Source organism: Onychostoma macrolepis, chromosome 13 (genome assembly GCF_012432095.1).
Source record: "Onychostoma macrolepis isolate SWU-2019 chromosome 13, ASM1243209v1, whole genome shotgun sequence".
Lineage (NCBI taxonomy): Eukaryota > Metazoa > Chordata > Actinopteri > Cypriniformes > Cyprinidae > Onychostoma > Onychostoma macrolepis.
The window spans coordinates 15,829,190-15,851,574 of record NC_081167.1 but is presented as its reverse complement, the minus strand read 5'-3'; the positions used below and the strand labels follow the sequence as shown (position 1 = coordinate 15,851,574).

Below are 22,385 nucleotides of genomic sequence, written 5' to 3'. Positions count from 1 at the left end.
CAACTCGTCTTCTCTTCCTGTCTTCAGTGTGCTGAAGAAGAGTCCTCCTCATCTGGTCAAAGAGATCATCTTGGTGGACGACTACAGTGACAACCGTAAGTGTTTTGACCTTTAGCTACCAGTCAAACTAAATGGTACAGAACTTAATAAATCATCTCACAATCATATACAATCTGTTTCGTCATGTACAGGGTAAAACACTGACTGAAAAACTAGTTTTTATCATCACACACTCTTGTTTTCTCAACATAAATCATGCAGTACATCCGTATAGAAGGACACGGCAACAGTGCAACTGAGATTTGTATGACTGTAAAAAAGTGAATCATCATGGCACCAACCGTGTTGCCGAGTCCCAAACCCATTACACTTTTTGTTTTTTGGATGCTAAACCCCTAGTGTGACCCCTTCAGATGTCTGAACTCTGTATGAACCCTGTCCTGAAAGCAATGCTGCCCTCCCTGCTCTATGACGCTCTGCTGCAGGGAACCTGGCAGGCACTGGACTTATTAGTCCTCATCTTTCTTCTGTTATCGTGATTGTGATCCTACTTTTGCATTTTGGCATTCAGAACTGTCCATTCCATTTTTATTTCAAGCTTTTGTTTTCACAATATGTAGTGGAGAGTTTGGTATCTGTGCCCCCTTTTTAATCAAATTGTCATCTGTAGGCAAGGAGAATTCAGATGGAGGTAAAACTAGTGCACACGATTACATTTCAGTGTGTCTGCTATTCATTTTTATTAGTTGGTAACACATGACCAAAGAAATGTACACAGAAAAAAAGGGACACAGTCAATTATGGTTTCAAGAAAATATGAAATTATGCTCCTACCTTGTGGTTTCTTTTAACTTTGAGATGAAGTGGCTTCTTCATTATGTAACTTTGTGGAAAAAATTCCTTTTATCATTTTCTGGTGGGTTTCTGTTTGCCAGCACTCAAAGTTGACCCGTAGTTCCCTGCCCTAAAGTTTCTCGAGACCAAAAAGAAGTTTGTAGCAAGCCGTACATGATGTGCCCTTTCTAAATGTATGGTGACATTTACAAAATTGTGTAGACTTATTAACGAAGTGACACAAGTTGCCCGCTGGCACATCTTGCCACATTCCTCCTGTGTATATTAGCTACAGCATATATAATAGAAGAGATGTATTGCCCTGAACACTTGAGCTGACACAATGTTTTCTCTGGGCTTTCAGCTGAAGATGGTGCCTTACTTGGGAAAATCGAGAAAATCAGAGTCCTACGGAACGATCGTCGAGAGGGTGAGTGATTTATGACCCTCTGAATCACAGTAACATTGTTAATCAAAACTATACCCTAGTTAATATGTAAGGACCAGTGGCCCTTTACTAGCAGCTCTTGTTTGGTCATTAAAAATCTAGGCATCTATTAAAACTAGCTGGAGTTTTACTTTTGCGACTGATTGTGACCAGCCTCAGCATGAAGTCATTAAAAGCACTGCATACTTCATAGGTGCAAATATGGAGGAAATTAAAGAAGAGAAAAGCAAATGGTCTGTTACGAGCTGGAGTGTATTTTTGGAAGGTGTTTTATATATCTGTCAAGCTAAAAATGCTGTTCTGTAGCCAAAACTGCAGTTTGTTTATTCGTATCCAAAGCCTTTTGTTCAAATCCTATTCCAGTCCAACTAAACAAACTCTTTGTATTTGCTTTCAAAAATCTTTTTTTGAAACACAAATTGCTTGATGGTAAAGAAAAGAAAGAACTAACATGTACTCTCTCTGGTAAAGCTCGTAGTAAATTAATGTTAGATTAAATGTGAGAGTCAATAAATAAATAAATAATAAACCTGTACTCATGAAGATTATTTAGATTTTGTTATAAAGAACCAAACAGATTAATTAATATTTAATGTTTCTCAGTGCTTGAAAATTGATTTTTAGGTCTCCACATGAGCCACTAGATGAGCTTTCTCTTATTATATTTTAGAGAGAAGAAAGTGTTTTCTTTGCTTACTTCATCCCTTGCGGTATGGTGACAACCTTGTTGTTTTTTGATTGGATTTGGGGTTTTTTTGTTGTGTGTTTGTGCATTGTTTTAATTATTTAGTAATTACAAGTAAATAGATGATGATAAAATAATGCAAACAATACTGGCAATGAACAAATTAAAGTTTATTTTTAGGTACCTAACAACATTATAAAGTATTCAAAAAAAAAAAAAAAAATTAATTAAAAATGCAATGCATGATTAGATACGGTGCATTAACCCTGATACTGTCAGTGGTTCACCCTTTTTCCTTTTATGGCTTAATTTTATGTTCATGTTCAATAGGTGATTTTTGTCTACTTGTATACATTCCCTTCAGAGAGAACTAACCTAAAAATACACGGGCATCATACCATTATTTTTTCCAAAACCAATTTTATTTAATTTTTTTACCAATTTGTGAAGTACCCAAAATACCAGTACTTTTGACATCTGTATGTTGGACTTTCATTATGGTTCCCTGTGTGTAGCTCATTAGGTTAGAATACAGGGAGAACATCCTTCTGCGTAGTTCAGCGCTTTTGAGTCTCAATCTTGTGTTTGTGTGTTGTGTTTGTTCTCAGGCTTGATGCGATCCCGTGTCAGAGGGGCGGATGCGGCCACGGCCAGTGTACTAACCTTCCTTGACAGCCACTGCGAGTGTAATGAACACTGGTTGGAGCCCCTGCTAGAAAGGGTTGCTGAGGTCAGCCATGTTTTTCTTTCTCTGTCTTATTGTTTCTTTCTCTGACAAGCAGCAAAACATTGGGTCTTACGGTTCTCGGATTTGGCAAATTAGCGATTGCTTTTGGAGGCTATAATCACACATGCTCATTACAGCAGCGGACGTTTAGCAGATCACTGCAATTGCAAATGTCAGGCCAAGATGATAGAGTAGAGTAGATGAGAAGTTATTGTTTTCTTTGGCTGTGTCTTCATGCACAAACTTTACTTGCAGTGCCATATCATTATACCTGTTTGTATCCAATCCTGCTGTCAACTGCCAACAATTTTCAAACAAGCCATAAAGAATATTGTGAAGGGGAACTAGTACAGTATGTAGATAAGTCCTCAGTGTGTGTGCACAGGTGTGTTGAATGCAAGTAAACACACCCCAATTGCGGATGTGCAGGTCCGTTCTGGTTCAGGATCAGATTGACCTAAAAGAAATATTTGCTTCAGTTGCGTCCCTAGGCACACGTAATTACTCTGAAATTGCCTCGAGGCTTTTGAGTCAAAATAAATAACAGGGACTAGAAGTACAAGACACTGAAAGTGCAAATTACAGGCATAAATGTAGTAAGAGGTTTCATAACCCCATTTATATTGTTAGGTGTCTTCATTTTCAGCCGGATGACCCAGATAAGCACATAATCAAACTGTGGAGTTAGTGACCCTCAGAATTTATCCAAGCATTTTTTCATGATTATTATACAGAGCATGAATTAAGCGTTGTCCTGTTTCTGGAGAAGTACCTCTACACAGGACTTCAATTGAAGCAAAATAATTATGATTTAAAATATATGTGCATGTGTGCATGAGCAGAAATATTCTGCCTAAATTGAAGAGTAGATCTAGTCGAGAGCTGAACTCCTACTGAATTTGTTTTTAATGGTTTTTGACATTTTTCACTTTTCCACTTATTGCATCCACTCATCATTATTCGTAATTAGAGTTCTTCCAGCTTTATATCAGTATTTGCCTAAAAATGAACTACTAGCAGTCAGTACCATGACTTTCCTTATTCAATATTGCCAAAAGAATATCATCACTAGACACACAGAAAAAATTATATAAAAAAATTAGATGTCAGATATTTACTTTGTACAGTAAATACATAAATTTAACTAAGCAATTTTTGGCCACCCAAAAAATTGATGAATTTCAAAGTATCAGCTACTGTTTAGCCTAGTTTTTACCCATATTTAGAGAATGTTTAATATTATTGAATTGCTTTATACAAACATTGACATTCTGTTATGCTGAGAAAAGTTTCACAGGAACTATCATTTTAATCAAACAATGATTGGTTGTTTCAAAATGTTTAATTCAAGAAGTAAAATACAGTACAATAAAGTTTAAAATAATCAAGGCATGTTGTTTTTATTCAGCAAAACACTTTTAGTATTTCACTAAATGAACTGAAGACGGATATTTAATATGAATGTATTAATATAACAAATGATATTTCTTGTACCTACATGCATATGAAAATTGCCATGTGGAAACATTACAGCACGGTGACAAATGAATTTGTTAATTCAGAGGTGAAGCCACAGCTGAGATGATTTGATTCGTCAGGGTGTCCCAGAATTGTCATGATGAATATTGGAAGATGTCTGAGAAGCAATACATTTATATTTAGAGTTAAATTCTCCACGCTTATCACGTAGAGTTGATTGCCTGTCTTTTCTGGAGTGTTTAACTCATAGCACTCAACTCTAAATACTCCAGTCATGTGTCAGCGAAGCTCACAAGATTAATGGGATTTCCCTAGGTATTTCTGATGGATTTGCCGTGATTCGTAACGGCAGTGCAGTGCACATTTCTTAATGTCAGGACTTTCAGTGATTTTAAATTCAGGTTTAATTTTATTGTTTTTTTCAGATACATCTTAAGAATGCATAGTAGCAGAGATATGCTTGTACTGTAACTGTCAGTGTACTATCAGCCCAGCTTCACATCATTTGTTGTTTTCGGCAGGATAAGAGTCGGGTTGTGTCACCCATCATAGATGTCATTAACATGGACAATTTCCAGTATGTGGGGGCATCTGCAGATCTTAAAGGAGGTAAATCTCTTTCATCAGCTCCTATTTCATCACAACACTTCAATCACTATTCAGAGCCTATTGCTTTGGATTGTGTGTATGATATGATTGCATCCATTCATGGATGTGTTTGCGTGTGTTTATGGGTAGTACAGCAGATGGCGTTTATTATTTCATGTGCAGGGCTTTACTGTATGTTTAGATGCATGTTTTGAGTGAAAGCAATACAGATAGAATTTGTGGAGGCAGCGCAATGTGCAGAAGAGTGAGAGAGCATGATGAATCTCCAAAAGAGAAAATGTCCTTTTGGAATGGAAACCATTTGATTGATTTTTGTCTGGGGGTTTTAGGCATAATAGCTCCATCTCTGAGTGGAATAGCTTTTCCTCTATGAGCTTTGGGGTTTCTGGATGCAGTGGGAAATATGGAAATGGATCTATCCATGTTAGTATCACTGTATTTTATAAAGCAGCGTGTTATAAATATCATTTTATTTATATGAGCTTTTTTCAGCACATTTTGGTTGCGGGCGTGCTAGTTAACCAGCATTCAGATTTTATCTAGCATTTTCTTCTTTTCTTTTTCTTTTTTAGAATATGTTCAGAATGGAATACTATGGAATACACAGTATTTACTGTATGCTACTTAAAAATAGTAGTATGTAAAGCAGTACCAAAATATTTTAAACAGTAGGATGCTACATTGTCACTTTGGTATGCTGCTTCTTGAATTTAGGGAATAAAATGGTAATTTACAGTTCCCCAGTTTTTTTTTTTTTTTTAGTTTTTTTTTTTTTATCTCTTACTTCTCCACAAATATCTGCTATCAATTCAGCAAACAGTTAAAATACATACTTCATTTAAACTTATTGTAGATTTTGTTTCTGAATATTTAAGAAAATTGAAATGTGAGGTGGTCATTTTTCAAATTTTTTATTATATTCTTAATATTTAAGTATTTATTTATTCTTAATTATATTTATTGTTATTTATTTTTTAGTACTTTATTAATTTTAGTAATTGATATATTTATTAGATTTCAAGTACTTCTATTTAGCTTTGTTTGTATAGTTTAGTTTGTAAGGCATTTTTAGTACTTCCGCTTATTTCACTTAATTGGCAAGTCAGCATTTCTAAGTTTTTTTTAATGTAATATTTACATTTAGACATTTTATCCAAAGTGACTTACAAATGAGGACATTAGAAGCAATCAAAACCAACAAAAGAGCAACAACATGAAAGTGCTATGACAAGTCTTGGTTAGCAGTACACATAGCAAGGTTTTTTTTGTTTTTTTAAGAAAACGAGTAGATAGAAAAGAAACCTAGTGGGGTTTTTTTTGTTTGTTTGTTTTTTTTTATATAAGAAACAAGATAGAATGGAAAAAAGAAAGCTAGTGTTAGTTTTTCAAGAAAAGCTAGCAGTTAGAGAATAAATATGCAATTGATAGTGGGTCAAATGTGTTGTTGTTTGTTTTAAGAGAGATAGATAAAATAGAATTAGAATAGAGAGTGCTAGAGTTAGAGGGTCAAATAAAGATGGAAGAGATGTGTTTTTAGCCGTTTCTTGAAGACGGGTAAGGATTCAGCTATTCAGATTGAGTTGGGCAGGTCATTCCACCAGGTGGGAACAGTTAATGAAAAAGTCTGTGAAAGTGATTTTGTGCCTCTTTGGGATGGCACAATAATGCTTCGTTCACTTGCAGAACGCAAGCTTCTAGAGGGCACATAAGTCTGAAATATTTATAATAATATTTATAATTTAATTTAATTTATATCAGCTTTATTTCAGTTACCGAAATTTTTTTTTTAATTTTGTGTCTGTATACACAAGAAATTCTCCCTTTCCATTTTATGAAATGTTCAACGCACCAAATGTAACCACCTTATTTATTTGCATACTGTATTGTGATCATTTTCTTTTTTCTTGCATTTATTTCACCATCTAAAGCTACCAAGTGTCACATTTTATGTTGATTCTTGTGTACAGCCGACAGAAAACAAGAGGCATTCGTAAAATAAGACATGCCAACAGCAAGGTTTTAAGGATACCGCATTTACACAGAGCCAAAGCCTAAACCCCACGATTACTTAAAACTTTAAGACTATTCTTTTGCTGTTTGGCAAGCTATGGTTTATCCTACTGGTAATGCAGATGTGGTTTTAATCCAGTTTTGTGTAAAACGTCTTTTCATGAAAAGAAATGTCACATGAAAACATTTGAATGCTGTGCACAGAATAGATGCTGCATACTGTCAAATTAGCATGATAGTATGCTGTTCTGAACAAAGCCTCAAGTCTTTTCATCAGTGAAGTTCATCAGAATCAGTAATATGCTCCCTTATTCCCTTACCTGACACATGGCTGACCAGGGCATTGAACCTACATTAAAAATCAGACTTCATCCCTAATGTAATGTGTCTAATCTTTATCCAGGTTTTGATTGGAATCTAGTTTTTAAATGGGACTACATGACCCTGGAACAAAGACGAGCACGGCAGGGAAACCCCATTGCTCCTATCAAGTAAGAATAAGTCTCTTCTTAAATATCCACATTACAAATCTTTTGGATCATGAACCGGTGAGTCGGTGATGGACTATTGACAGATGTCTACTTTTTATTCTTCTCACACTGTTCTCTTATTAATTCAGTGTCAGCTGTTTAATGTATAGACTCTCTTGAAACAGAACTCCAGCTATAGAAGTGCGGTCTGTTTTTGATTTTATTAAGACTGCGTTCTTGAAGATTTAGGCTTTCAGTTTTCATTTTGTTTATAATAATTTAGTGCTTTTGGTATTTTTATTAAGGTTAATGTTTTAGTTTTTGCATTTATACTTCAGCTTAACCTTATTTCACTTAGTTGACATTTTCTAATTTTAGTTTTTAATTTAATATTCATAATGTAATTTATTTGAGCTTTATTTCAATAATAACAAGACTTAATGGCTGCAGTGCTAGAGTTATTTTTTGAAGATTTCCTTGTCCAACTTCTATGCTCTCAAACGCTGCATTATTATTGGTAAAATAATGTGCACAGGCCTCTGCCTCCAAATGTTAATTCTGCTGTCAACATGGGAAAAGAATCCCCTAAAATTCTTGTATTAACAAAACAAGTTTGTCCAAGGAGCCCATGTGCTTGCTTGCTTGCTTGCTTGCTTGTAAAAGGTCTGTTCTCCAGGGAGGGAATGACTTGAATCATTAACAGCTAAAGGCGAGCGGAAAAGAGAAAGTAAGGCGTGAAGCAACCGAAATGGAGGATTGTATGGAGGGTGCATTGCTGCGATGTGAAATCTCAATCACCGTGCAGCGACTACATTAAAAGTACATTAAGATAATAAACAGTGTGGTGCCTTTATGGGATGTGCTATGCAAAAGTCTTCATGACACAGCACTCTTCATTCTTGTTTAATGATTCCAGTGTTGTTTAATGACTTTTTTTATGAGGCTGTGATCAGATTGCTCTATCACAGCATTGGAGAGTGAAATGAGCACAAAGTTTTAAATCACAAATGGCCACTGAAACAAAACACATCGCCAGTGTATCAGATAGCTACTTGGTATATATTTAATAGAAAGTTAGTTCTATGAAATCCGAGGTTTGATGTTGTTGCTTGTGTTGTCCAGGACTCCCATGATTGCTGGTGGCCTCTTTGTAATGGACAAGAACTACTTTGAGGAGCTGGGCAAGTACGACATGATGATGGACGTGTGGGGCGGTGAGAATCTTGGTGAGTGGATGCTTTTTCTCTAAATGCCCTGCATTTCTTCTGTTGTGCTGGGACGAGCTGACTGGAGCTGACTGACAGAAGACATAGTGGATCTTCTCAGTCTTCCAGTCTGTCCTTTATTGTTTATATTGAAGATTTGCTTATTCAAAAAGTGGCCCCAAAAAGTGTCTGGACTCATATTGCATTAAATAAATATACAGTGGGTACGGAAAGTATTCAGACCCCCTTAAATTTTTCACTCTTTGTTATATTGCAGCCATTTGCTAAAATCATTTGTTCATTTTTTTTCCTCATTAATGTACACACAGCACCCCATATTGACAGAAAAACACAGAATTGTTGACATTTTTGCAGATTTATTAAAGAAAAACTGAAATATCACATGGTCCTAAGTATTCAGACCCTTTGCTCAGTATTTAGTAGAAGCACCCTTTTGATCTAATACAGCCATGAGTCTTTTTGGGAAAGATGCAACAAGTTTTTCACACCTGGATTTGGGGATCCTCTGCCATTCCTCCTTGCAGATCCTCTCCAGTTCTGTCAGGTTGGATGGTAAACGTTGGTGGACAGCCATTTTTAGGTCTCTCCAGAGATGCTCAATTGGGTTTAAGTCAGGGCTCTGGCTGGGCCATTCAAGAACAGTCACGGAGTTGTTGTGAAGCCACTCCTTCGTTATTTTAGCTGTGTGCTTAGGGTCATTGTCTTGTTGGAAGGTAAACCTTCGGCCCAGTCTGAGGTCCTGAGCACTCTGGAGAAGGTTTTCGTCCAGGATATCCCTGTACTTGGCCGCATTCATCTTTCCCTCGACTTCAACCAGTCGTCCTGTCCCTGCAGCTGAAAAACACCCCCACAGCATGATGCTGCCACCACCATGCTTCACTGTTGGGACTGTATTGGACAGGTGATGAGCAGTGCCTGGTTTTCTCCACACATACCGCTTAGAATTAAGGCCAAAGTTCTATCTTGGTCTCATCAGACCAGAGAATCTTATTTCTCACCATCTTGGAGTCCTTCAGGTGTTTTTTAGCAAACTCCATGCGGGCTTTCATGTGTCTTGCACTGAGGAGAGGCTTCCGTCGGACCACTCTGCCATAAAGCCCCGACTGGTGGAGGGCTGCAGTGATAGTTGACTTTCTACAACTTTCTCCCATCTCTCGACTGCATCTCTGGAGCTCAGCCACAGTGATCTTTGGGTTCTTCTTTACCTCTCTCACCAAGGCTCTTCTCCCCCGATAGCTCAGTTTGGCCGGACGGCCAGCTCTAGGACGGGTTCTGGTCGTCCCAAACGTCTTCCATTTAAGGATTATGGAGGCCACTGTGCTCTTAGGAACCTTAAGTTCAGCAGAAATTTTTTTGTAACCTTGGCCAGATCTGTGCCTTGCCACAATTCTGTCTCTGAGCTCTTCAGGCAGTTCCTTTGACCTCATGATTCTCATTTGCTCTGACATGCACTGTGAGCTGTAAGCTCTTATATAGACAGGTGTGTGGCTTTCCTAATCAAGTCCAATCAGTATAATCAAACACAGCTGGACTCAAATGAAGGTGTAGAACCATCTCAAGGATGATCAGAAGAAATGGACAGCACCTGAGTTAAATATGAGTGTCACAGCAAAGGGTCTGAATACTTAGGACCATGTGATATATCAGTTTTTCTTTTTTAATAAATCTGCAAAAATGTCAACAATTCTGTGTTTTTCTGTCAATATGGGGTGCTGTGTGTACATTGAGGAAAAAAAATGAACTTAAATGATTTTAGCAAATGGCTGCAATATAACAAAGAGTGAAAATTTAAGGGGGTCTGAATACTTTCCGTACCCACTGTATATAAGGGAAAGGGAAATTATCTAATGCATATATTTTTATTTCTACTAAAGTAATTTGAATGCACATTACATTGTAATTGCTATTTATGAACTCTTAAGTAGGTTCTATTTATGAGGGCTTGAATGCAATGTGAATTTATACATCCACTAAAATTATTTTAGGACCAGTTCCTCACATGCAAAAATGGCTCAGCATTGTTTGCAAAAGCCACATGGTTTAATTTAACTTAATGCAATGAAATTCCTAGATTTGTGTCTCATTAATGTGACACAAGTGTTCAAATACTATGTGGCGTCTCTGTATATTATGAATACTGAAAATGAAATCATGGTACTTCTGTATCATTAGATTATATGAGAGAATTCCTTACTCAGCCAGAAATGTAAGGGGCAATTTAGGTCACCACTGAAGAACTATTGCTTGTTTATATTATTAGCAACGAGACTCGAATAGAAAACTGCAGCGTAAGACTCAATGAGGTAGAGTTTTTCAGGTTTTGTCATAATGTCTGTGGCATGATGGATTCTGAAAGAAAATCCTGACTCATTCCACAAACACAGCACTTTTCTCAGCTGGGCTGCTTCTGGAAAAGTCTACAACAGCTCCAGAAATGATCCATCAGCATGGAATAAAGTTGCATTTTGCATGTGTGTGTCTGAAGAAGTTTGCAAAGACCAAGAAGTTTCACAAAGTAGTGCTTTTTTTGTTTGTTTGTTTGTTTGTTTGTTTGATTTATAAAAGGGGTGCAATTATGAGTTTTGACCCTTTGCCTTATTTTCCCATTTGGAAATGTACATATATGAACTGGCTGTTTGTGTGTCTTATTAATCTTCAGAGATCTCATTCCGGGTCTGGCAGTGCGGAGGCAGTCTGGAGATTATTCCCTGCAGTCGAGTGGGTCACGTCTTCAGGAAACAGCATCCATACACTTTCCCAGGGGGCAGCGGCACTGTCTTTGCCAGGTATACATCGATTTATCTTGTTGTCATTTGAAAGTTTGGGATTAGTAATTTAAAAATAAAAAATTATCAAAATTGACAGTAAACACTTTTTAACACTCTTACGTTGTTACAAAAGATTTTGATTTCAAATCAATGCTGTTCTTTTGAACTTTCTATTCTCACGTTTGGCACAAAAATTTTATGTAGCACAACTGTTTTCAACATTGATTATAATAAACTGTTTCTTGAGCAGAATCAGCATATTAGAATAATTTCTCCAGAATCATGTGACACTGAAGACAGAAATAATTGCTGCTAAATTGTATTTTATTGTTGTTTTATTACATGTATAGTATGCTACATTATATTATATTATATTATATTTTGAGTGTGTTAGACTTTGAGCTATCTATTTTTGTCACCATTTCAGGGTACTTAACTGTAGTCAGGATTGTTGTAATCTTGCTAGATATTACGTATATTCCTGGGTTCCCAGAGCGAGCAACGTTACAGTAGCTAAAAAACACAATTCTTATTTAGCTTTGGTTTTGTGATTGCTCAAACCACATGAGCCCTTTATTATTCTGGTTCGTGTGCTCCACCCAGTGGGTGAATGCAGCACTGCAGTCGGTGGTCAGTGAGCTGTTGTGAGGTAGTGCAGTTGAAATTTAAAGTGACATTCTGTCATGATTATGAAGCACCCAGTTAACATGCTGCAGAAGGTCCATTAGTGTTGAACACTAATGATTCAGGAATAATGTAGTGGATATGTTATGGTCATTAGCAGAGCATCAGTATTTCTATATAAAATGTATAATTTACTCTCATGTGCTTGTCTTTGTAGGAACACAAGGCGAGCGGCAGAGGTTTGGATGGATGATTTTAAGAACTTCTACTATGCTGCTGTGCCCTCGGCCCGTAATGTGCCCTATGGCAAGTAAGTGTGTATCTGTCTTGATTTACAATTATTATTGCCAAGGAAAAGTTTGGAATAGAGTAAGACATTTGTTTTCTTTAACGTGAAGATTGCTCACTGCCAAGGTCACAAGAGGCCACTAATTTCAGACTCGGCTAGTTGAAGTTCTCTGTTTTGAAACATTTAGACTTCCAAATGAACTCCACATGACTGGCTTTCCCTCTTTATTTGCAGCATTCAGAGCCGGCTGGAAATGAAGAAGAGGTTGGGCTGCAAACCTTTTAAGTGGTACCTGGAGAACGTCTATCCTGAGCTCCGGTGAGTGTCTGAGCTGAGTGTAATAAAAATAGCTGTTGGGATTACTTTGACCGTATTTACACCTGCTATTCTGTGCTCTGTGAAGTTTTGTGCATAAGTATGTATGAGCTTTTTGACCAGATGGTTTTCTGTGCATAAACCTTTGATTTGGCACAATAATTGATAGTGTAAACGGAGCCTTAAATGTTTTCACGTAATGTTTAAATGTTCTGGCAGTTTTAATTAAAGTCTAGACAAACCAGTTGACAACCAGTGAATGCAGTTCAAAAGGTTGAGTACCGGTAATTGGTACCTAACTCGTTTCCTGTTTCTGTCTTGTTTAGGGTCCCTGATCATCAGGACATAGCCTTTGGAGCACTACAGCAGGGTCAGAACTGTCTGGACACACTGGGACACTTTGCTGACGGCGTGGTGGGGGTGTATGAGTGCCACAATGCAGGGGGCAATCAGGTACCAATCCGATTTCAGGTACTGAACAGTCTTATGTCAGGTGTGGCAGCAGAGCACTGGGTGATGGACTCAGCAGTGAGTTTGGGTTAGTTTAAATGAGCGATGCACTTGTGGAGGGTGAGTGACGAATAAATTAGGGCCACATGGTTGTTTCTGAATGATAGGTGTTTATCATCACAGTGTGCAAGTCTGATGGATTTAAATGGTTAATCACACTTCTAAATGTACAGTCAAACCAAAAAGTATTCAGACACCAGATCATTTTTTATATATATATATATATTTTACTAGTGGGTGCAGGACACTATAGTTCATGTATGTAAGTGAGGATAGCAAAATAAAGTAAACTGTGACACATTATACCCTAAATTCTTCATACAGTGGACTACTAGTAAAATTGATAACTTGGGACCAAAAATTATTCAGACACTTTAACCTGACCATGTTTTTCTTTAATTGCTAATGCAACCTTTTTACACCACAGACTGAACAAAATGAAGCATTGCTTGGTAATTGATTGACCTAAATTTGTATCATCTAATTGTGTACTTAAATTTAGCAGCTGACAGCTATTCAACCTAATTCATTACGTACTTTTCTATCAAAGTTATCTGACATTATCAAGATGAATTTGTTCTGACACAGTTTAACTCTGAGTTCTAGTCATATTTTATTACAATTTACTAAACTATAGCGAATAAACTCTGATAATGTGAGAAATGTTGAAGGTGTCTGAATAAGTTTTGGTTTGACTGTATATACTTCTCTATTTGAATATGAAAAATAAATATATAATATAATATAATGTAACGTAATATAATGACTAGTTAATGACAAGTATTAAAGTATAATGACAAGAATAATAATGTGACTAGTTCCCTAATGGTAATAATGTGAAACTTGTGGTAGTATAGAAAAATAAATACATTTTAATACAATATAAAGATTGCATGTAGGTGTAGATTTATTAAGGTGCATGCAAACTAATTGTGAAAGATTTATCAACATGCTTTTGTTCCTTTTTTTTTTTTTTGCTTTTTATTTTATTTTAATATATATTACCTAATTTATATATACATTTATTTGATCAAAAAAAGTACAACAGTAATATTGTGCAATGTTATTGCATTTTAAAATAATTGTAATATACTTTGAAATGTAATTTATTGCTATGATGGCAAAGCTGAATCTTCAGCAGCCGTTACTTCAGTCTTCAGTGTCACATGATCTTTCAAAAATCATGCATTGTAATATTCAAATTTATTGTGTGTTATAAGTAATTTGTATTTTTTTTAAATTAATTTAGATGAATATAAAATGATATATTAATGTTATTTTCACTATTTTAAACACCTTTTTTTACTTTGAGCTCACAAAAACGGCATTATTACAAAAGAATTAGCAGCATGCTTTTTGGGTGGATTACAGCAGCATACAGTATCACGTCACATAACATCTCAAAACTTCTTAAACTTACTCGTGTACATTTCAGAAAATAGCAGCTTCTCACCAAGCTGTTTTTTTCCCCTTTTTAAAGGGGTGGTTTATTGCAATTTCACTTTTTTAACGTTAGTTAGTGTGTAATGTTGCTGTTTGAGCGTAAACAATATCTGCAAAGTTGCAGTGCTGAAAGTTCAATGCAAACAGAGATATCTTTTAAAATTCTGGAAGTTTAATGCCTACAAAAACGGCTGGTAAGGGACTACAACGAACTACTTCCCGGGTCTGATACGTCACGGACCCAGATAAACCCCGCCCTTGGGAACATGTAAGGAAGGGGGCGGGGCCATGCTGTGCTGCTTTAGAGAAGAGGAAGAGAAAACTAGGGGTGCACCTAAAAATCTATTCATATATGAATCGCGATTCTGTCTTCTGACGATTCTAATGGATTCACAAGTTTCAAAATTAATGTTCTAAAACAGCCGTTCTTAATACTGTTCCTCGCGTCGCCCTGCTCTGCATCTCTCTCTCTCTCTCTCTCTCATTCAGATCGTCAGATCAGCTCCAACAAACTGTTCCAATTATACATTGGACGCGTGTGCGGTTGCGGTACTGTATTAAAGCTTTAATCAGAATAAAACCGTATATTAAACGCTAACATAAGCAGTAGCATAATAACAGCATATCTAAAAGTATGAGACAACAAACAAACAAACATACCATTAAGAGCTGTGCTTGCACAGGTTCTGCGCGATCCCCTTCACTAATATCCTCTGCATCTCAATCGGGCTCAAATTGATAAGCAATATAGACGAAGCCATTGTTTACAATATAACAGCAGCACATGCCGCTGAGCTGAGGCTGCGGGACATTTAGACGCACGCTCGGCGGTTTAGTGAATCATAACACACTGAGCCAGCTAACCAATCAGAGCCCATCATGTATTTCTGAGGGAGGGGCTTCATAAAACCAGGACATAATCGTGGCGTTTGTCAGAAAAGGGACAGAGCGGTGTGGAATAAAGGTAAATTATATGAAAAATAATGCGTTTTTAAAAAAACGAAGCATGAACACGTTAGACTGCACCCCATAAACACAATCAAGCCTAGAAAAAAAAAAAACAGTAAACCACCCCTTTAAGTTCCTGTGTAGATTTATGTGGGTGTATTTTCGGCAAATGCTCCCTGCTTACCATGTTTCTCATGAACAGGAATGGGCTCTGACTAAAGACAAATCGGTCAAGCACATGGACCTTTGCCTGACGGTGGTGGATCGCACCGCTGCCTCACAGATCAAACTGCAGGGCTGCAGGGAGAACGACAGCAGACAGGTGAGCATGCTGTGCTCAAAGCAGGGGTTTGGAGGAGGCGCCGCTGCTCCCATTTTCAACATCACCATCATTATGTTTCCATTGCAGAAATGGGAGCAGATCGACAACAACTCCAAACTGCGGCATGTGGGCAGCAATCTATGCCTGGACAGCCGGAGCGCGCGGAATGGCGGCCTGACGGTGGAAGTGTGCAGCCCGTCGCTCACCCAGCAGTGGAAGTTCACTCTCAATCTGCAGCCGTAGCTTGACACGCCGATCCCAGCCCTCCCCTTCTCGCCCTCGGACAGCCCGTGCTGGGCACGCACTCGCCCCTCAGAGATAATCGCTGCCCGGATACAGACTCAGGGCCGCCACGGTGCGGTCTGGTGGTCCTCGAGGGCCATGGGGCAATGAAAACACAAACAAGATGATGACTATTTCCATCTAACTATATACCTCACTGTTTCATCTGTTGTCCAGCTCTTGGAAAGTGAATCTTAAGTGTCTAAACTGTATCGAAACCATGTTTGGGATTTTATTTTCTTCTTGTTTTCCAATGCAGAGGATCCATTTTTCGTCTGTTCTTAATTTTTGCCTTTTCGTGTCTCGTTTTCTTGAATTCCAGCTCCTTTTTTTTACAATGGACATCCATTGTTCTTTTATTTTTCTAGTCACGTTACCAATATTGTTGAATGTAAATGACATTTCATGGAGGCTCCCTTCCTGCGCTGTGATTGGACTGGATTTTAGTTTGGGTTTGGTTTAATTTGTGGGATCGAGGGGAGGACTCGTTTGGTGTGCGCACCGTCACAGACACATTTTGTGGAGGACAGCGGCAGCCTTGTGTTTTTCAGCTCACGGTGCGCACTCAAAAAGAGTGGAAAAAAAATCAAGAGACTCTTTTTCGTTTTGTTTTCTTGTTTCTATTAAATTGTCAATCTGTCGTTTTCTGTTAAAGGTGCAATGTGTAAAGTTTCCCGCAAGGGCCCCTGGTGTGTTCTGAAGGAGAACCGAGACATTGTACAGAACGTGACTGCTGGATTCACATACTGTAGCACTGGCTGCTAACAAATCAGTATCTAAAACAAGTCTTCAAACACAAACAAATGTTTCTCAGCCACATATTTCACACTAATCATTTATTTCTTAATTCTATGTAGCCTTTTTTCTTCGCCAAGTGTATTATGTAAAATAATCATGTTAATAACCTGGTAACTCCAAGCAGAGGGTGATCTGAAGCTTTGCTCCTGCTTTCTTGGGATTTGAGCAAAGATGGATGTGTATTACTCCTCCTCTTCCATGATTTCTTCTGACTTTAGCATCATAACATGGCTGTTGGAAAAGCTTCTTTCCTGCCTCCTTAAAGTCCTGAATCTTGATCCTCAGCAGCTCTGGCCAAACATGGCACATTATATCACTACTTGAGCATCCTCCTTTTCGTTCTTAAAAGTTACTGCCTTTTGTTATCCATGATACTGTAAGGAAAATGTGAGTTGTTGTTTTTTTGTGTGTGTGTGTGAGAGACTGTTTCTAAGCAGCTTTCAAAGAAGTGTGCATTAGAGAAGCGTCTGAAATCACAGAGAAACGCAACACGGTTTGTGTTTGTCCTTTTTAATGAGCAATTTATTCATGCCCCTGAAATATTTTTCACACCCAAACCTTGTGAATTATTGCGGTACTTCAGTTGATTTGAACAGAACTAGTGTTGCTGTAAATCCAACAGACAAATAAGCCTGTGATATGTGAAACAAATCATTTAACCCACCTGCATTTCATGTATAACGCCGTAGCAGTTCTGACTAACTTATTGTAGGGTAGGGAATCCAGACTAAATGAGTCCCTGACTGGCTTTCGGTCAGCTCTCCTCATGTATCAGCAGTAAGTGTTATGTTAATCTTAGACTTGTATATGTTGGATTCATCTGCACCACCCTGTATTGTCCCATAAATAACAGTTCTCCATCAGTAAGTATGAAGACTGAAACAGAAACATGCGGACGACTCTCTGTCTGAGTCTGGGCAGAGATTGTGTGGCCTTTGTTGTTTGCGTTCTGTAGCGTCAACAGGTTCCTGTAGTCAGATGAATCTGCTGGATGGGAAAGCAGAGGTAGTTGTGGACTGCACTTTCTCCAGTTTAAAAGGAGAAGCCAATGAAATGATGTAAAGTTTGGGCTTTGAAAGATGGGCTTTTTAAAGAACTCACCCAAATTCAGAGCAATACATGATGGCTAATCTTTGAATTGGATGAATGTTTACATAGCACAGTGTGCCAAAGTCATTTGCTGTTTGACTGAAACATGGAAACACACTTCTACTCCAGACTAGGGCAGTTTCATTTTTAGTAAATGAAGGACATGTGACCCCCACCTTTTTTTGTCTCTCTGGTTTCCTTGAAAGCCAGTTTTAGGAAGATCTTGATGTTGCATTAAATGGCAAAGGAAACAGCATGGGGTCAACAGTTGTAATAGTGTATATGTGTGTATATACAGTATGTATGTCCATGCATGTACATTTACACATTCAGTTGCAGTTATAGTGATTTGGTCAACTGTACAGCGCTTGTAATTGTTCATTGTTTTATAGATATTGCAAAGGTTTGAATGACGGAAAATAATTAACTTAAATAAAAAAATTATATACATCTAGTGTCCGAAGTGTTTTCACATATGGTGCATTAATATAATCTACTAGAACCCGTGGTGACTTATATTTATTTTATTACACTAAAAAGAAATCGTTTATTTCAATAATGAAAATTATTTGATCCCCTGCTGATTTTGTACATTTGCCCACTGAGAAAGAAATGATCAGTCTATAATTTTAATGGTAGGTTTATGTGAACAGTGAGAGACAGACTAACAACAAAAATGTCCAGAAAAACGCATTTCAAAGAAGTTATAAATTGATTTGCATTTTAATGAGTCAAATAAGTATTTGATCCCCTATCAGTCAGCAAGATTTCTGGCTCCCAGGTGTCTTTTATACAGGTAACGAGCTGAGATTAGGAGCACTCTCTTAAAGGGAATCAATCAGTCGATCAGATTCCAAACTCTCCACCATGTCCAAGACCAAAGAGTTGTCCAAGGATGTCAGGGACAAGATTGTAGACCTACACAAGGCTGGAATGGGCTACAAGACCATCGCCAAGCAGCTTGGTGAGAAGGTGACAACAACTGGGTGAAAGTGTTGCGGTCAGATGAGACTAAAATCCAGCTCTTTGGCATCAACTCAACTCGCCGTGTTTGGAGGAGGAGGAATGCTGCCTATGACCCCAAGAACACCATCCCCACCGTCAAACATGGAGGTGGAAACATTACCCAATGACCCAAAACACATGGCCAAGGCAACAAAAGAGTGGCTCAAGAAGAAGCACATTAAGGTCCTGGAGTGGCCTAGCCAGTCTCCAGACCTTAATCCCATAGAAAATCTGTGGAGGGAGCTGAAGGTTCAAGTTGCCAAACGTCAGCCTCGAAACCTTAACGACTTGGAGAGGATCTGCAAAGAGGAGTGGGACAAAATCCCTCCTGAGATGTGTGCAAACCGGGTGGCCAACTACAAGAAACGTCTGACCTCTGTGATTGCAAATAAGGGTTTTGCCACCAAGTACTAAGTCATGTTTTGCGAAGAGGTCAAATACTTATTTGACTCATTAAAATGCAAATCAATTTATAACTTTTTTGAAATGCATTTTCCTGGATTTTTTTGTTGTTATTCTGTCTCTCACTGTTAAAATAAACCTACCATTAAAATTATAGACTGATCATTTCTTTGTCAGTGGGCAAACGTACAAAATCAGCAGGGGATCAAATAATTTTTTTCCCCCACTGTACATGTATTATGTAAACGACTTTTTATTTTGGATGAGATTACTCTCGATTAATCGTTTGACAGCACTTATAAATATACATACATACATACATACAGTGGGTACAGAAAGTATTCAGACCCCCTTAAATTTTTCACTCTGTTATATTGCAGCCATTTGCTAAAATCATTTGTTCATTGTTTTCCCTCAATGTACACAGCACCCCATATTGACAGAAAAACAGAATTGTTGACATTTTTGCAGATTTATTAAAAAAGAAAAAAAGTGAAATATCACATGGTCCTAAGTATTCAGACCCTTTGCTCAGTATTTAGTAGAAGCACCCTTTTGATCTAATACAGCCATGAGTCTTTTTGGGAAAGATGCAACAAGTTTTTCACACCTGGATTTGGGGATCCTCTGCCATTCCTCCTTGCAGATCCTCTCCAGTTCTGTCAGGTTGGATGGTAAACGTTGGTGGACAGCCATTTTTAGGTCTCTCCAGAGATGCTCAATTGGGTTTAAGTCAGGGCTCTGGCTGGGCCATTCAAGAACAGTCACGGAGTTGTTGTGAAGCCACTCCTTCGTTATTTTAGCTGTGTGCTTAGGGTCATTGTCTTGTTGGAAGGTAAACCTTCGCCCAGTCTGAGGTCCTGAGCACTCTGGAGAAGGTTTTCGTCCAGGATATCCCTGTACTTGGCCGCATTCATCTTTCCCTCGATTGCAACCAGTCGTCCTGTCCCTGCAGCTGAAAAACACCCCACAGCATGATGCTGCCACCACCATGCTTCACTGTTGGGACTGTATTGGACAGGTGATGAGCAGTGCCTGGTTTTCCACACATACCGCTTAGAATTAAGGCCAAAAAGTTCTATCTTGGTCTCATCAGACCAGAGAATCTTATTTCTCATTATCTTGGAGTAATTCATGCGGGCTTTCATGTGTCTTGCACTGAGGAGAGGCTTCCGTCGGGTCACTCTGCCATAAAGCCTCGACTGGTGGAGGGCTGCAGTGATGGTTGACTTTCTACAACTTTCTCCCATCTCCCGACTGCATCTCTGGAGCTCAGCCACAGTGATCTTTGGGTTCTTCTTTACCTCTCTCACCAAGGCTCTTCTCCCCCGATAGCTCAGTTTGGCCGGACGGCCAGCTCTAGGAAGGGTTCTGGTCGTCCCAAACGTCTTCCATTTAAGGATTATGGAGGCCACTGTGCTCTTAGGAACCTTAAGTGCAGCAGAAATTTTTTTGTAACCTTGGCCAGATCTGTGCCTTGCCACAATTCTGCCTCTGAGCTCTTCAGGCAGTTCCTTTGACCTCATGATTCTCATTTGCTCTGACATGCACTGTGAGCTGTAAGGTCTTATATAGACAGGTGTGTGGCTTTCCTAATCAAGTCCAATCAGTATAATCAAACACAGCTGGACTCAAATGAAGGTGTAGAACCATCTCAAGGATGATCAGAAGAAATGGACAGCACCTAAGTTAAATATATGAGTGTCACAGCAAAGGGTCTGAATACTTAGGACCATGTGATATTTAAGTTTTTCTTTTTAATAAATCTGCAAAATGTCAACAATTCTGTGTTTTTCTGTCAATATGGGGTGCTGTGTGTACATTGAGGAAAAAAAATGAACTTAAATGATTTTAGCAAATGGCTGCAATATAACAAAGAGTGAAAAATTTAAGGTGGTCTGAATACTTTCCATACCCACTGTGTGTGTGTATATGTGTATATATGTATGTATATATATGTGTGTGTGTATGTATATGTGTGTGTGTGTATATATATATATATATATATATATATAATGCATTGTTAATCCTTTTGATCTTTTATTTTAAAAATTCACAAAAATCTAACCTTTCATTGGATAAGAATTTAAAATGGGGGGAAATATCATTATGAAATAAATGTTTTTCTCAAATACACAATCTTGTTTAGACACAATTATTGGCACCCTAGAAATTCTTACGAGTAAAATATCTCTGAAGTATATTTCCATTCATATTCACAATTTTGAGCACCCCAGGATGATTATGAACATGAAATTATCCAGCCATGGCTTCCTGTTTCACAGAAATATAAATAGGGAGGGAAACGAAGCCCAAATTCCCTTAATCATCCATCACAATGAGAAAAACCAAAGAATATATTTCGGGAGAGGTTAAGAATTTCCAATCAACATAAAATGTTACGAAACTGCCTGGAAGAGGACGTGTGTCTATATTGTCCTAATGCACGGTGAGAAGGAGAGTTTGAGTGGCTAAAGACTCTCCAAGGACCACAGCTGGAGAATTTCAGAAAATAGTTGAGTCTCGGGGTCAGAAAACCTAAAAAAAAAAAATTGTCGAACAGCACCTACATCACCACATGTTGTTTGGGAGGGTTTCAAGAAAAATTTTCCTAGCTCATGCAAAAACAAACTCCAGCATATTCAGTTATCAGACACGACTGGAACTTCAAATGGGACTGGCTTCTATGGTCAGATGAAACTAAAAAATGAGGTTTTTAGCAGCAAACACTCAAGATGGGTTTGGTGAACACAGGGATAAAAAGTACCCCATGTGTACAATGAAATATACTGCTGTATTTTTGATGTTGTGGGCCTATATTTGTGCTGGAGGTCCTGGACATCTTGTTTAGACACATGGCATCATGGATTCTATCAAATACAACAAACAGAAAACAGATAAAAAATCAATAAGTGACTGACTCTGTTAGAAATCTTATAATGGGCCATGTTTGGATCTTCCATCCGTACAATAATCCAAACACAAACCTCAAAAACAACACAAAAATGGGTCACTGAGCACAAAACCAAGCTTCTGCTGGCCATTCCAGTCCTCTGACCTGAACCCTATAGAAAATGAGTGGGGTGAACTGAAGAGAAGAAG

At 38.0% G+C, this 22,385-nt stretch overlaps 1 protein-coding gene across 2 annotated transcripts in view; it reads left to right on the top strand.

The window, feature by feature from the left end:
- galnt2 (UDP-N-acetyl-alpha-D-galactosamine:polypeptide N-acetylgalactosaminyltransferase 2) overlaps nucleotides 1-18,326 on the top strand; it is a 74,671-nt gene extending 56,345 nt beyond the window's left edge. The window contains exons 5-16 of one of the 2 annotated variants that reach the window (XM_058795852.1): nucleotides 28-95; nucleotides 1,199-1,264; nucleotides 2,576-2,697; nucleotides 4,695-4,782; nucleotides 7,196-7,283; nucleotides 8,385-8,488; nucleotides 11,148-11,274; nucleotides 12,098-12,190; nucleotides 12,404-12,487; nucleotides 12,811-12,937; nucleotides 15,588-15,707; nucleotides 15,795-18,326. In XM_058795852.1, the coding sequence (XP_058651835.1) occupies nucleotides 28-95; nucleotides 1,199-1,264; nucleotides 2,576-2,697; nucleotides 4,695-4,782; nucleotides 7,196-7,283; nucleotides 8,385-8,488; nucleotides 11,148-11,274; nucleotides 12,098-12,190; nucleotides 12,404-12,487; nucleotides 12,811-12,937; nucleotides 15,588-15,707; nucleotides 15,795-15,950 (1,243 nt within the window). In that variant the 3' untranslated portion in view covers nucleotides 15,951-18,326. Of the gene's footprint in view, nucleotides 1-27; nucleotides 96-1,198; nucleotides 1,265-2,575; nucleotides 2,698-4,694; nucleotides 4,783-7,195; nucleotides 7,284-8,384; nucleotides 8,489-11,147; nucleotides 11,275-12,097; nucleotides 12,191-12,403; nucleotides 12,488-12,810; nucleotides 12,956-15,587; nucleotides 15,708-15,794 lie in introns of both variants that reach the window. The other variant, XM_058795851.1, reaches the window with a different exon arrangement.
- Nucleotides 18,327-22,385: the final 4,059 nt, after the last annotated feature.